Source organism: Cryptosporidium ubiquitum (genome assembly GCF_001865345.1).
Source record: "Cryptosporidium ubiquitum isolate 39726 chromosome Unknown contig_14, whole genome shotgun sequence".
Taxonomy (NCBI): domain Eukaryota; phylum Apicomplexa; class Conoidasida; order Eucoccidiorida; family Cryptosporidiidae; genus Cryptosporidium; species Cryptosporidium ubiquitum.
This window is the reverse complement of record NW_021639825.1, coordinates 144,632-159,872: the sequence shown is the minus strand read 5'-3', so window position 1 is coordinate 159,872 and position 15,241 is coordinate 144,632. Positions and strand designations below refer to the sequence as shown.

The window sequence follows — 15,241 nt, the reverse complement described above, 5'->3', positions numbered from 1 at the left end:
GATTAATGGATTGTTTCTTAAATCAGTAAAAAAAAAAAATTTGCAATTAGGCGGGCAATATTGGCCACATATGGCGGTAGCGTGAATAGTGGGGGTAAATATATGATAAAAAATATATATAAGGTAACAATTAAAGGTATATTAAATAAATTAATTTAAAATTATATATAAAAAGTAAATGATTAATAAATATAGGGGGTACCGCAAGACTCACTCAAATTTTGAGAGTGTATTGAGCAAAAATAAACAGCCAAGAGAGTTAATAAGAGGGGAATCAGATATTTTACCACATCTGGATAAAGCTCAGTATATTGTGAAAAAAAATTAAGAGAAATAAAAACAGCATTTTACTTTTTGGGATTTTAATAGCGTTTAGTTTTTATTGAATCGAAGATGGTAAGTTGTTTCAATGGTTAACTTTGTATCTTCTCGAGTATTGATCATTGGAGAAGTTCCTCGAATAAAATAAATAAGCTTTTCAAAGGAAGTCTCTTTATTTTTTTGTTAACTCGGAATGGTATAATGAACCTATTTATTTTGAGTTCATCTTTTTACTTCAAATTTTAAACTTAATCTTTCAGACAAAGAATACATCACAGTCAGCTGGAAGTGGATCCAATATTGGAGCAGCAGGGAAAAGTTCTATTGCAAGATCAAGTACAATGAGGTAAGTAGAAAAGAAATGATGAAAATTGAAAAAACTAATTCACCTTTTTTTTTTTTTTTTAAACTTTTCTCCTATACTAGACAACGTCGTGCATTGGCATCTTCTGCATCTAGTAGCAGAGAAAACCTTGCTCAGAATTTGATGAGCTATTATGTTGATGATACACCAGGACTCAAGCTTGGACCAATGACAGTTCTTGTAATGACTTTGGCATATATGTCAATAGTTATTGTGCTTCACATTCTTGGAAAATTTAAGGAGAAAATCATGGGATAAGCATAATGAATCATAAGTAGGGAGTGAATAGCTGGTCGGGCTTGTAATTCACCAAGTATAAACACATACTTCAAAATTAGTAACGGATATAGTTATCTCCACAACTCAATGATTATCTTTTCTTCTTTGCCAAATGCAGGTGATTTATGATTGGATTTTAAGTCTGGTGGAAGATATTATTCGATATTAGCTACGACCACAAGTTAGTAATAGTTAAAGATTACAGCTTTTGCATAGTTTCCCCCTTAAGAAATTGATTATACTTGTTTAAAATATTACATTCCTGCCTAATTAGAGCTTATTTTTAACCTAGAAGATACGGGTTATTCTTGATGTACTAGTGATCTTTTACTATTCCTCTAGCTAATTTAGTCGAACAGGAAATCTCTCCAGTTATATAGACAAATAGCACTATCTAACAAGAGGAGTGAGTAAAGAATATACAGAGATGACAAACAACAACAAAATGGAGCTTTTTTCGTCAATCCATGTTGGCTAGATTACAATTTAATCAGGTGTGGGCTGGGAAATTAAACAAATAAAAATAATCGTTTTCCAAATTTATCTTTTTATTATGCTTTATCTTTATTATTAATAATTTAATTTATACACTTAATACTTTACAAAATATTTACTGTGGTTGACCACTTGAAGATCAACATGCGCGCCTAAATGTCAGGCGCCAATAATTATTAATTACATGCAAAATAATAAATACACGAATAGTAAACATAACAGGTGGTAATATACGATTATATTTCAAGTAGTAATACATTTAAGGGATTCGGAGGAAAACGTTCTGAATATTTAATTAACTAAAAATACTGATAAATATCGGAAAAATAAATATGGCTTGCACTAAGAAAGCAAATTCTTCAGTAAAAGCTTGTGGATCAAAGGTAAGTAATTAAGAAGGCAAATAATGAGGCTTGAATGATTTTGGTTAAAAACAAAAAGGGAGGGAAAAAGTGTTTAAAATTGATAATATTAGAAGGTTTGATTGTAAATGTTTGGAAAATGTAAACATTAAAATATACTCAATAATATTGATATTTGATCATTTAAAAATTGAATTAGCTCTTAAAGCTAATTATAATATTACCTTAGGTATAAAGGAAGAGTGAAAGAAAAAAAAACAGCAGATGAAGAAGATTGGGAAAGTCTCAATATTATTGCCTTACATTCAATTTAAGAATTTATAGACTAATTAACTAAAACATTTATTTGTTATGATTAATAAACATTAAAAACGATAATATTCTAACATTGTTGTTGATTTCTCAATTTTAGATGAGTGGTTGCTCAACAGATTCAAAGAAGTCTAGCTGTAAAACTGCTTCCAAGAACTGTAATGCAAAGTCAAGTAAGATGCCAGTAAAGGAGACTCCAAAATCTGCCTCTTTAGCACCTTCAAAATCTTGCAAAAGCTCTTGTTCATCAAAATTATCAGTGGCAATGAGTAAGTCCTCTTCAAAGCCTAATCTGATTAAAAGAGAACAGACAGCTACAAAACCCGTTGTTAAGAAGACAATAACCAAAACTAGCAAGAAGGGAGGAGAGACCTTAAATAGTAAGATCGTCAAATCTAAAGGATCAGGAGCTAAAACGACTAACAAAATTGTCAAGAAAGGTGCTTCTTTGAGTACAAAAAAGGTTACAAAGAGTGAAGAGGCAAAAAATAAGATTTTGGATAATATTGTAAAAGAAATATTAACAGGAAATAAGAAAGGAAAGTCGGAGGGTACTGTAAAGAAAGAGGTTAAAACTGTGAAAGACAATCACAAAGAAAAGAAGACTGCTGCTGTTAAAAAGACCAAAACAAAGCCTAAGCCAAAAGCTTCATCACCATCTTCTACATTGAAAAAACTACCAGCTTCAGCAACTTCCTTAACTGCTAGAAAGAATGCAATGAAATGCGATACTAAGAATGTGGGTGATTCAAGTTTAAAGACTCCTACAAGGATTTCAAGGCTTTCATGCTCATCAACACCAATTTCATCTTTAATGGGTAAAAATGATTTTGATTCAGATAACGGAGCAGCTAGTGGAGGAACTATTGGCGACTTAATTAGGACTCCAGTACATTTAGTTTCTTCAGCTTTTAGAAGAATGACAAAAATCTTCAAGAATTAGTTTGGGGATACTTTTTATTGAATAGTATATATATCCAGGTTTTGGTTCAATCTGAAACCATTCATAATATTGACCTATTAATTAACTGTAATTGAAGAGAAAAAAGAAGAAAAGATTATTTTTGAATTTTTGGTTATTTTCTATGCAATAATAGATGATTAATGGTTGTTTTAAAGTTGTCATGCACATGGCGGTAAAAACATGCAAATTAGGGATTATATTAAATAAGAAATTTTGACAAATATGTAGAATTCGTTTTCTTCCTGCTAAGTAATTTAAAGAGTAATGGTTGAATCTTTTAGATTTTTGTGGGAGAATGATTTGACTAGTAAGGATTTTAGGTAGAAAATTAGTTGAAGTATGGGGGATTAGTATGTGTGAGAAGGCCGATGTTTAGTTTAAAAGTTTGGGTTTATAGGAATTTTAGGGCTCGAGGGATGATTTTTGGTGGCCACATTTAATTCCAAACAAACTAATTTATTTGTAGAAAAGGATAGGGATAAGGGGATCGTATTTACAAGAGTGAAAGAACCAGGTAACGTTCAACATAGAGGAGAGTGGGGGAGAGGGGGAAATGAAATGGACGATATTAGGTATTAAAATAAGTGCATTCGAATAGGTTTTTAATGAGTTTCAGAGTTCCCAATTTGGATTTCTTAGAAAGAAGAAACGATGAAATGGTATAGTGACAAGGATAATTGCAAAGTTTAAATAGGTTCAACATTGAACCAGCGATTTAAGATGAATAGTAGTTCACACATAGTCACACAAAGTTTTTAAAATATATATTCACGTAACTCCTAACAATAAAGAAAAAAATGTTTATTTCCAAGTAATTTATTAAATTGGGGGGTTTTGGCGCCGTCTCGGAGGCCGGTATGTGTAGCTTTGGCGGTAATGAGCTTTTTGAAAGTGCAAGAAAAAGTCCTATAAAAAAGTGAAGAGGGAAGAAGTGAAGATTGTACATATATTTATATTTATATATACATTTTATATAAAAATAAATAAAAAAAAGTAAAGTAAAACATATATATATAATATGTTGGCAAAACCATCTCAAGATCAATCAATTCATGGAGAACGACAACATGGGAGCGATGTGAGGGTGAGTAATTTGACAGCAGTAATGTCGATAGCGAACATATTGAAGTCATCATTAGGCCCCCAAGGGTTAGATAAAATGCTTGTCGATGAAGTAGGTGAGGTAACTGTGACTAATGATGGTGCTACAATTTTAAGTCAGTTAGAGGTAAAGCACCCTGCAGGCCGGGTACTGGTAGATTTGAGTGAGCTACAGGACAAGGAAGTGGGGGACGGCACAACATCAGTAGTTTTACTGGCAGCTGAATTACTAAGAAGAGGAACATCCTTAGTTAGTAATGGATCTCATCCTTCAAATGTAATTTCTGGTTATAAACTAGCTTTAAAGGAGTGTGTGAGATATATTTCAGGCTCTCTATCTATTAATGAAACAATAAGTGAGGAATGTTGTCTAAATGTTGCCAAGACAGTCTTATCATCAAAACTAGCAGGAGCAGATGCAGATTTTTTTGGAAAACTTGTAGTTGATTCTATTATGACGGTAAAAGCAACAGACCCCTTAACTGGAGCTATCAAATATCCAGTAAAATCTTTAAACATATTAAAAACTCATGGTAAAGGTTTATTTGAATCGTTTTTGGTTGAAGGGTACGCCCTTTCACATACAGGAAGAGCCTGCCAGGGAATGCCAACATCTGTAAAGAATGTTAAAATTGCATGTATAGATTTCCCTTTGAAACAATACAGAATGCAAATGGGTATTCGTGTTGAATTGGAAGATCCAAAAGAACTTGCAAGAATTAGATTAGAAGAGAAGGAAGTTATTCATAAACGAATTGAGAAGATTTTGGCTACAGGTTGTAATGTAGTATTAACTTCAGGAGGTATAGACGATCAGTGTATGAAATACTTTGTTTCAGCTGGTTGTATTGCAGTTAGAAGAGTGGAAAAAGCAGATTTAAGGAGGATTGCCAAAGCAACAGGAGCAACAATATGCCTAACGATGGCTCAACTGGAAGAATCTGAGGAATCTTTTGATCCTGCTTATCTAGGGGAATGCCAAGAAGTAAGAGAAGAACGCATCGGAGATACTGACTATATGATGTTCCTTGGATGCAAAACTCACAGAGCGGCCTCAATTGTACTAAGAGGAGCAAACGAGGTTCTATTAGACGAGCTTGAACGCTCTATTCATGATGCTTTGTGTTCTGTATCTAAGCTCTTAGAATCCAGTGGCTATGTTGCGGGGGGAGGAGCAGTGGAGGCTGCCTTGAGCATTTACTTAGAAGACTTTGCACGTACTCTTGGGTCTAGAGAACAACTTGCGATTGCAGAATTTGCTGAAGCGCTCTTAGTTATCCCTAAGACTCTTGCAATTAACTCAGCTAAAGATGCAACAGACTTAGTTGCCAGACTTAGAGCTTACCATGCAAGCGCTCAACAAAGCCAGCTAAATAACTATTCTGCTTCTAAATTAGCCTCTTCCGAACTTTCAACAGTGAGCTCACAAGAACAAGATAACTACAAGTACTTTGGACTTGATTTAATTAATGGAACTGTCAGAAATAATGTCCAAGCAGGAGTTTTGGAGCCAACTATTAGCAAATTGAAGTCCTTAAGATTTGCTACTGAAGCCGCCATCACTCTTCTCCGAATTGATGACTACATCAAAGTAAAACCTGTTGAAGTCCGACGAGAAGAAGAGTAAATTCTATCCACTGAAGCTTAATTCGTGCCATTTACCCTTATTTCAACCTAACAAACATATTTAAGAGATATTCAAAGTGAATTTTACTCTTTTTAATTCAGGCGCCTGCCTAACAGACCAGGTAACCCTTTTGAATGTAACGGCTCTCCCCACATCCGGAAAGGCGGCAACACTATATTATTGACAACTATTAGTGAAATACTTTAGGTAGTTCTAGAATATCACTAAGTTTATATTATGAAGAGTTTTCATCTTATTCGTTTTGATTGACTTTTCTTTCAAACAGACATTTTTCTATGCAGCTAAAAGGTACGTACATAGTCATAACTCCTAGAGAGAATTAAGCGGGCAACGCAATCAGAAAAAAAAAGCGATTAATAATTGTCGGAATTTTACTCTAAAAGCGTTAATTGCACTTGTCCACATAAAAACCGCCCATGCAAGAGTCTGGGGAGATATACATTAATGCATGCATTGGCAAGTCCCAGTAGTGACGTGGCGGGTAGAATTAATATATATTTGTGTGAACCAAAAAAATTGAGAAAAAGGGTCCAGAAAAAAAATTCTTCAAAAAAAGTGAAAAGAGATTCAAACACCAGAGGAAATGATGGCCATTTGAAGACCTTTTGGGATAACATCATCAATGTCACTGTTATTGTCTCGATTTTGTTTTTGTGGGTGAATGAATTTATTGAAATTCTTAAACTTGTTATTACTCATGTTATTACTATTATTATTGTTCTGAGTATTTATATTGCTGGGATAGTTGTTTCCAACTTCAGAGTTATAACCACTGAAATCAAAAGAAGCTTCTGAGCTAGATTCTCTAAGGTTTTTGTATTTGGTAATAATTTTATTTCTTGAATTTCTTTTTAAAACAAGTCTAAGCTTTAGAAGATAGTCAGAGCAGGGAAAAGCTCTTTCAAGTCCATAAATAAAGATTGACCAGATCACAAGAACAGAACCAATAAAAAAATTCAGTGTAATGCTATAATCTCCAAGATACCAAGAAAGAATACAACTCATAATGATACTAAGAGAATTACCAAAACATTTTAGGATATTATCTGCATATTTAAGTACTGCAGCAACAATAATTCCTCCAATAGCTTGTAGACAAATAACAAGCCATACAAGAGAATTGAATCCATAGAAAAAGCCCTTTTGGGAAATTTCTAGTCCTTCTTTTCCTGTTAAGCATCCAATAAATCCAAAAATAGTACCATATAAGGCAAGCTGCATGTTTCTTCCCCAAATACTGGTTTTACTGTCTTTAAGAAGTTTTTCAAGAAAAACTCCAGCAAGTCCACTTGTAAAACATGCTAATAAGACAGAACTAATACCTAAGAAGTTATCAGTGTTTTCAAATTCAGATCCTGGACTATTTGAAGTAGTAGATTGCGATGATTTTCCTGTTTGTACAAGTACTGCACCTATAGTAAGTAAGAGTAAAGACAACCATCTTATTTTTGAAAGTTGCTTATTCAGAATAATAACTGATATAACAGCAGTGGCTAAGATTTTTAATTGATAAGTAACATGGTACACTGCCCCTGACAAATTTGATAAAGCAATAAAGAGTAAGTTATTCTGCACAACATAAAGTAAACCAGGAACTCCAACAAGGATAATACTTTTTAATGAGTTAAAAACATCAAATCTAAGAGTATTGTAAAACTCATTTATGTTGAAATTATTAGTATAAAGTATGATTATTAGTGAACAGAATAGCTTGAGAACTTCTGAAGTTACCACTGCACAAGAATTAAAGTATAATTCATCATTTTCTGACTTTCGAATGCGAGAAATCCTCATAAAAAAGATTACTGCTACTGTTTGAATAATTAAACAAAATAAGGCTACATATTTCATATATTCATTATTGTTATTTTCAGAGTTACCACCATTTATATTTTGTTTCTGCTCCTTTTTTTTTTAAAATCGAATCAAAGGATTGATAAAGGCAAAGGAAATTAATTAGTGACTATATGTAATATTGGTATGCATGTAAGAGTCTAAACCTACCTCTTTAATACCAATCTCTGATTTCATATCTTTTATAAATAATGATACTTTTGAAAGAAAGGAATTAAAGTGAAAAAAGAAAATAGAAGTTTTTTACTTAAATTATTTTAAATAAAAATCCTTGAATATTTTTCAAAGCTAAAATAATAGAAGTAATTGCCAATAGTATTTATAAACTTTTGCCAGATAATTAATTTGAAATATATCCCCTCTGTGTAAAGTTTAGCTCCTATTTTTTCCTTTTTATATATTATAACCTTGACTATATATTAAGAAATATCTTTACTAATAATATTATATTTGGTGTGTGCGCTTTTTCTTATATATTCTTTATCTTATTCTTAAGTATATTAAATATATTAAGAATGCGCGGGCTATTTGAGTTATGCATACACGTAGTCCTCGAATCCAAATATTATTAAATAAGTAAATTGCATGCAAACAATGACGTGGGAGAAAAAAAGAGAAGGAAGAATAAGAAAAACTAAATGTTCAGAATGAATTTGGAACTTATAATAAATAACATTAGTCAAATATTTGAATAATTCTAGTATTGCAAACAAAAAAGTATTTGGTAAAATTTAACTTTAGAACTAACATTGGCTAAATTTATTTAAACACTACAAATTATCGTAATGAAAAACTCAAATATTCCAATTGGTTGGTTGTATTCAAAACATTAAATGATAATAACATTCTCCCCTCACTACATATTACTGAATTTTAGTTGATTAAGTTATTATTTGGTCTTGGAATGACAACAATTCTTTTTTCTGATGTATATAAAACAGAAATAAGCTGAGGTTGAACTGAATGTTTGGAAGAGAAAGAATTATTTTCATGATTTTTAAAATCAATAAATTGTTTGTTTGATCTTTCTGATTGAATGTAAATACAAGGTAGAGGAATAGTTCCAGCTTGAGTTGGGATACAATTCCATTTTATAATTTCTGTGGATTTTGGCCTAAGAAGTACATTACTGGAAGTAATACCTTGAATTAGTAAAGGTAACCATACTGGAAGATTATGATTATTATTGTATTTCAAAGCAGAAGATAATGACAAATTTTTGGAGTCACAATTACTATTCATTTGGTTTGATAAATCCTGATCACTATTTGGGTGTTTTGGTGGATATATTAGAGAGTATTTAATAGGTTGAGGAAGATTTGTATGATTAGTAATAACTGCTTCATAAATAAATGGGTTACCAATGTAACTTAATTGTCTTACGTGTGTTTCCAAGGTTATTGGATAAAATCTCTTTACTGGAGAGATTAAAGAGTTATAAAGGCTTGAGAAAAGTTCATACTTAATTGGGAATGATTTTAAAGATAGATATGTTGTTTTTTGCTTTTCTTCATTAAATTCATCCATATAATTTGATGAAAAGATTTTTTGGAATGGAAAAATTAAAAACTGTAAAAATTCATCATCATGATTAAAACTTGAAATTTCGCATGAAAGTTTATACTCCAAAGAAACTATAAGTTTTGGGTGGTATTTTGTATTCGAAATGATTTCATTTGGAGTATTTAGATTTTCATTCTTGTTGGAAATATAATACTTTTCGAAATCTTCTTTTGATATATTAATTAAACTTGTATTGGATTCATTACCATTTAGTATTTTTGGGTACCAATTATCAATATTTGAAAATTTAAAAGGTAATATTAAGTCTTCAATGACCATCTTTTCTTTAAATTGTTGGTTTGTGATCTCAAATGACAAAAAGAACTGACTATTACCTTTTGAACTATCATAGAGAGGAACAATTCTGTGTTCCAATTGTCCTCCATACCTATCTACATAGTTAACAGATCCATGTAATGAATCCATTTTTGGAATCATGCTATTTACAGTGATACACTCTCCAACATACCAAGGCCTGCTATATTCCAAGTCATGTAATATTAGGCTGCTGGAAAAACCAAAAGTTTTCTTTGTTTCTGTTTCTGTTTCTGTCTCTTTTTCGGTTTCCATATCCTTATTATTAAAGAACTGAAATCTATTCAGAATTTTTACATTTGCTGAAACTTTGTACTTTCCACTCTTGTTAATACTTAGAAACATAGGAACGAACAGAAGTACTCCCAAAGAGTTGTCTAAAGTATAGAATATAGAGTCTTCGTCCGATTCTTCTTCACCAATAATATCTATCTCTCCCCTTTGCAATGTTTCAAATTGTTCATAACTTTTTGGACCATTTTTCAAGATCTTAAAATACGGAGTAATGTTCTCATCAATAAAGCTGGTTGAATTTTCATCTGAATAGCAGATAGACCGGGTAGAATCAGAAGAAGAAGTTAATTGTGACTCTAAGGTTGAGTTTGAATCCAATCCCAAGCCTGAACCTGAGTTAGGAGATGGGTTTTCAACCTCCGAATAACTCTTCTTTGAGGGACATTTTGTAGTCTCCTTAGCTAAAGTAGTGTCAAAGTTTACAAATTGTATACTCTCATTGAAAACTTCTCCTGTTTCATCCTCTTTTTTTGCTATTTTCTTTCCTCCTTTTATTAAAGAGTGTACTTTTTTAAATTCATTAAGATTTCTATTTTCTGTATGAATATTTCCAATACTTGTTTCTGTTCTTGTTTCATCACTTGTCTCGATTTCGGACAAAATACTTTTTGTAAGAAGCTTTCCATCAATGTTAAATCTTCCAACTGTATTAGAATAAGGATATAAGTTCCTGTTTGAGTTACTACTACCATTAATACTACTATTAATGGTGATGTTATTATTATTAACATTAGCTGAATATATAGTATTTTGGCTAAATACTATTTTCCATTTATTATTGAATGGAATTTGTAGAATTCCAAGCTTTGAAACTACATCCTCTTCTTTTTGAATGATTTTCTCCTTATGATTTTCAAATTCTGATTTTGGAATTTCAAGATGTGAATCTTGAGTGATTAGTTTTTCAACATTAATAGAAATATCCAACATAAATTTTTCTGAAAAGTTTCTGGGTATTCTCAAAATCAATTGTAAAGGTCTAATTTCATTGGAAATCGCATTATACTTAATAGATTCAATAGTATCTACTCTTTGCTTAGATTCAGATAAAAATACATCCAAAGCATTAAATGGAGAGAATAACCAAGCTTTACATAGTTTCTTAATACTTTCAATTTCAGGGCTAATTCCATCATCATTAACCTTCAAACACAACTTGTCATTGAACATCACGTTGTTAGTAACAAGCTTATGGAAAATCGGAAGGGAGTTAAATGGCTGACAAAACTTTGATATGAGTTGTAAATCATCAACGGGAACTTTAAAAATTGGAACAGGATTTGCTATAGTGTTTGTTGATAAATCTAAAAACCCACCTGGGACAATTTGTAACTTGGGAGTATTATATATAAGGGTTCTCGCATGACGTAGCCAACTTCCAGTGCATGTAAAATAAGAGATTGGTGGACTTCTGAGACAAAATTGAACATAAGAAAAGTTATATATATTGGTCCCTGCCAAGTTTGAGATCGATTTTTGGTAGTTGAAATACTTTAATGCGTGAATTCCAAGCTTGATATAATCATTACTTTGGCTTGAATTCGAGACAAGCAAATATAAAAACAAGCCAAAAATAAGAATTGGAGGCCGATATTCCTGATAATATAATTTTCTGGGCTCATTATTTTCATAATTCTGAGGAATGTAATTGACATGTCTAATTCTGCAATGTAGTGATATTTGAGAATTAAAGCTCCCAACTTCTTCAAATTCAACAATTTCAAACTTATCAATAATAACTCCTAATATTCCAATATTACTTACAAGACTCGCCTCCACTTTGGAGTTAATAAATACAGTTAGAAAAGTTGGAAAATGATGAATCATTATGGTAATTCTATCATGAAATGACTGGTCTTGTAATATAGTTGAATAGTTATTATGAAGAAAATGAGTAAATAGAATATTCTTTACTTGGGCTTTACCTGTAAAACTTGAAGTAGATTTTGCTGACGAAATATTATTAGAATTAATGGTATTATTCATGTTATCTCCCCCAGTATTACTAGTAACAGCACTATTTAATACCTTGTAATATAATACTTGAACCCAGTTATAAAAGCTTTCAATTTCTTGTTTGTGCGTAGATTCTGATTCTTTTTCAAGTGAGTTTGAAATAATTAAATAAGAAAGAATCATAATTGAGCAGTGATTAGAAGTATTGGTTTTCTGTTTACATTGAGTAGCTTGATTTTGGCCTTGTATCCACGTTCTTTTTGGTTTTAGTACAGCTAGGAAGCTTGAGACTACAGAATAGATATATTGGTCATCTTGTTTACTATTATTATTACAGAGATTTGGATTACTTCGAAATATTTTATTTTCAGAATTTGCATTAGAAATAATAATTTTTGGCATATTCATTCTTTCTTCCATATTTAAATTTTGAATTGAAAGGCATTCAAGTATTTTGGCAGAAACTCGCTTCAAAAATAACCAAAAGCTCGAGTCAAAGTAGCTACTTGTTAGCTGAAAGCATGTATTAGTCATTTGAGGATTAACTATTTCCCACAAAGTTGCCTTCTTCTTTCCAAAAAGCTTACTTTGTTGCTCATCTATTGTAGTTAACCTACTAATTTCAGCAAAAACATGCTTTGGTATTACAGACTGAAATATTGCTTCAAAAATACTTAATGAACAGTTGATATAATTCTCCTCAAATAGGCAATCCGCAAAAGAAAACGAAATCATCTGAAAGAAACGGTCAGTTGTATATCCCAAAACCTGCCCAACTCCAACCTTGGGGGGAATTACTGCAGAGGTAGAACCAGCCCCAGTTCCTCCTGATAAGCTTCCTACAGTTCCAATTCCATTTACTAATGACGTACTTGGCCCCAAAAAATTTCCAACACCCGCCTCAACTTTATTCTGACCCTGAATACCGGGCAAAACCTCTGCCAAATTTGCACTGGCATGCATGCATCCACTCTGACTTGCATTGTCCACATGAGCTGCATGTGCGGGCAAATTGCATTTATTTACAGAGGCATTGCATGTTTGCAAATTATTATTAATACTTTTTTGTGATGTTTCCACGCTACTATTTGCGTGAATGTTAATATTTGGGTGGGAAATGAAATTTAAATTACTTGGATAAAAATGTCTGTAAATGACTGCTGAAATATAAAAAAGTGAAATGGACCTGTAAAATAGAGATTTTGAATTGACAAGTAATTTAATGTTTCTTCTAACAATCTCACAAGAAGCAAGAACTTCTGAAGCAATACTTCTGTCTTCAATTTGGTTAATATCAAAAGAATCTGAGCCAATATATAGTGAGCTAAGTTTACCTAGTTCATTGAATGTTGAATTGTATTGAGTAAGCTCCTTTCTTTCATATTCAAAAAATATTTCAGGAGAAGAAAGCTCTTCAAAACACCCGAGTGAAAGAGGAGGAAGAATCTCCCCTCCGATCTCTGAATCATTTTGGAAGAATTCTGTATCAAATTCATTGCAAAACTCACTGAGCTGGCTTCTCGAAAGGTGAGAATATTCTGCTGAAGTTTTATAAAGTTTTGAAATGTTTAGTAATGTATCAACTACTTCATTATTATGGTAATTGTTATTTATAACGGTAAATTCACCACGATCTTTTCCACTAACTTCATTTTCATTGTTTGCATCAAATTGATTATTCTTATTAATAATAACGATATTTTGAATAGATCTGGCAATTGAGGAAAGAATATCACCAAGATTATCATTTTCCAATTTAAAGGCACAACTCTCAGAGCAGGTCTCTGAAGCTCTTGAAATGATCTTTTCATGATTATTTCCTATAGATAATGGAATTGATGAGAATTCAAGTCCATCAGGGTATTGGTGATAATTATTATGGCATAATTTTGTATATTCTCTAGTATTTGGATCTTGATTAAGACTATGATTGTGTTCATTCTTATTTACAATATAAAAAAAAAGTATTGAAGCCAATTTTTGGAGTGTTTGAGAAAGCCATAAGGATGATAAAAATATAAATTTTGGATGATTTACTCCAAATTCTCGGAGAGTTCTACAGTGAATCTTTAAATGGCTCATAGCTTTTTGGATTTCATCATTTATAACATAAATATGGTAAAGCCTTAAACTTATTATATTAAAAAGTACCACAAATTGATGAGAAGGTATATTTGTTTCATTCATAATATTATCCCAAGCAGCAATATATTGTTTTGTAGCTAATACAAAGTTTCCACAAAATTCATTCATTACAGCACTCTTTATGCAGTATCTTATTAATAATACTTTTGATTGAAGCTGAGTCAGTGTTTGACAACCATTTCCAGAAGCACTTGAAGCAAAAGAGTTATTTTTATTTGATCTAGATAAAGTACTTCCACCTCCCAAGCTTACATTTTTAAAGAGATTGTTCACACTATTTGAACTTGAGTTACTTGTTGAAAAGTATGAATTTCTACCAAATCTTGGAGATAGACTTGATTGTATACTATTTGAAACGGAATATCTTAGTCCAGAAGATGAAGTTTTCATGGATAAACTTCCAATAAACGAATCATTTGGGGCAGTTATACCAGCTGTCTGTGCCTTGATTGCAGATTTTCTCCATCTACGCTCATTCTCACTATAGTATGCTTGAGCTGTTTCATAAGCCATTTCAGCTAATCTCTCAATTCTAACATTTAATTGTTTTTGGTGCTTTAATCCACAAGTTACAAATATTGCCTGCAATTCTGGAAAGTGGTTTCTTCTGAAACATGTTACACATGATTGAGGATCTGGAGTACCTGATGGTAGAATCACGAAAATTAAAACTGATGGCGGAGATTGTCTCTTCTTTAATATTGATATAATATTTCTAATTATATGGAGAGCATCGTTTTCAAGTTCATTAATAATTTGCTGATTCTTTTCGGTTTCAGAGTTTGAGGTGTTTGTTGTATTAATTGGATATCTCTGCCAGTCAAAGCAAAGTATATATAGAGCTGGTGTTTCATATCTAACCTTATTCATCCAATTCATATTCAAAATATCGATTCCACCAAGATAACTACCAGTTCGGTTTCCTAATATACAATTTGAATTTGAAATAGAATACGGAGATTTTAATAAAGCTTTAGATGGAGAAGTTGCACTTGGTATTTGCGTTGGATTATGAAGTTCTGAATATGTCATACATTTTAATTCAAGGTATTTATCACAAGGAAAACATGATTTTGGCCGAAATGAATAAATACTTCTCGAAAGATGTTCTTGTATATTTTTTGGGGCTACCAAGGCAATTAAAGGCTTAAAATAGCCTTGCCAGTCTGGATGAAATCCTTCCATTATTATTTTTAATAGTCTTTAATAAATAAACTTTCCATTCAAAGTTAAATTTTACCACATTAGAAAGTAATTAATAATAGCAG

General features: G+C 31.7%; 5 protein-coding genes across 5 annotated transcripts; 3 read left to right on the top strand and 2 right to left on the bottom strand.

Annotated features, from left to right (window-relative positions):
- Positions 1-393: 393 nt before the first annotated feature.
- cubi_00440 (uncharacterized protein) lies at positions 394-943 on the top strand (the record flags this gene model as incomplete). The annotated part of the gene is made up of 3 exons (XM_029017454.1): positions 394-396; positions 582-667; positions 748-943. 3 exons carry the CDS (start codon positions 394-396, stop codon positions 941-943), a joined length of 285 nt encoding a protein of 94 aa, XP_028873943.1.
- Positions 944-1,791: 848 nt separating this feature from the next.
- Positions 1,792-3,076, top strand: cubi_00439 (uncharacterized protein; the record flags this gene model as incomplete). Its single annotated transcript, XM_029017453.1, has 2 exons — positions 1,792-1,842; positions 2,234-3,076. 2 exons carry the CDS (start codon positions 1,792-1,794, stop codon positions 3,074-3,076), a joined length of 894 nt encoding a protein of 297 aa, XP_028873942.1.
- A 1,039-nt stretch (positions 3,077-4,115) lies between these two features.
- On the top strand, positions 4,116-5,825 carry cubi_00438 (T-complex protein alpha subunit; the record flags this gene model as incomplete). Its single annotated transcript, XM_029017452.1, has 1 exon — positions 4,116-5,825. The coding sequence occupies one exon, from the start codon at positions 4,116-4,118 to the stop codon at positions 5,823-5,825; it is 1,710 nt and encodes a 569-aa protein (XP_028873941.1).
- A 588-nt stretch (positions 5,826-6,413) lies between these two features.
- Positions 6,414-7,640, bottom strand: cubi_00437 (nucleotide-sugar transporter; the record flags this gene model as incomplete). The annotated part of the gene is made up of 1 exon (XM_029017451.1): positions 6,414-7,640. One exon carries the CDS (start codon positions 7,638-7,640, stop codon positions 6,414-6,416), a length of 1,227 nt encoding a protein of 408 aa, XP_028873940.1.
- Positions 7,641-8,573: 933 nt separating this feature from the next.
- cubi_00436 (uncharacterized protein) lies at positions 8,574-15,158 on the bottom strand (the record flags this gene model as incomplete). Its single annotated transcript, XM_029017450.1, has 1 exon — positions 8,574-15,158. The coding sequence occupies one exon, from the start codon at positions 15,156-15,158 to the stop codon at positions 8,574-8,576; it is 6,585 nt and encodes a 2,194-aa protein (XP_028873939.1).
- Positions 15,159-15,241: the final 83 nt, after the last annotated feature.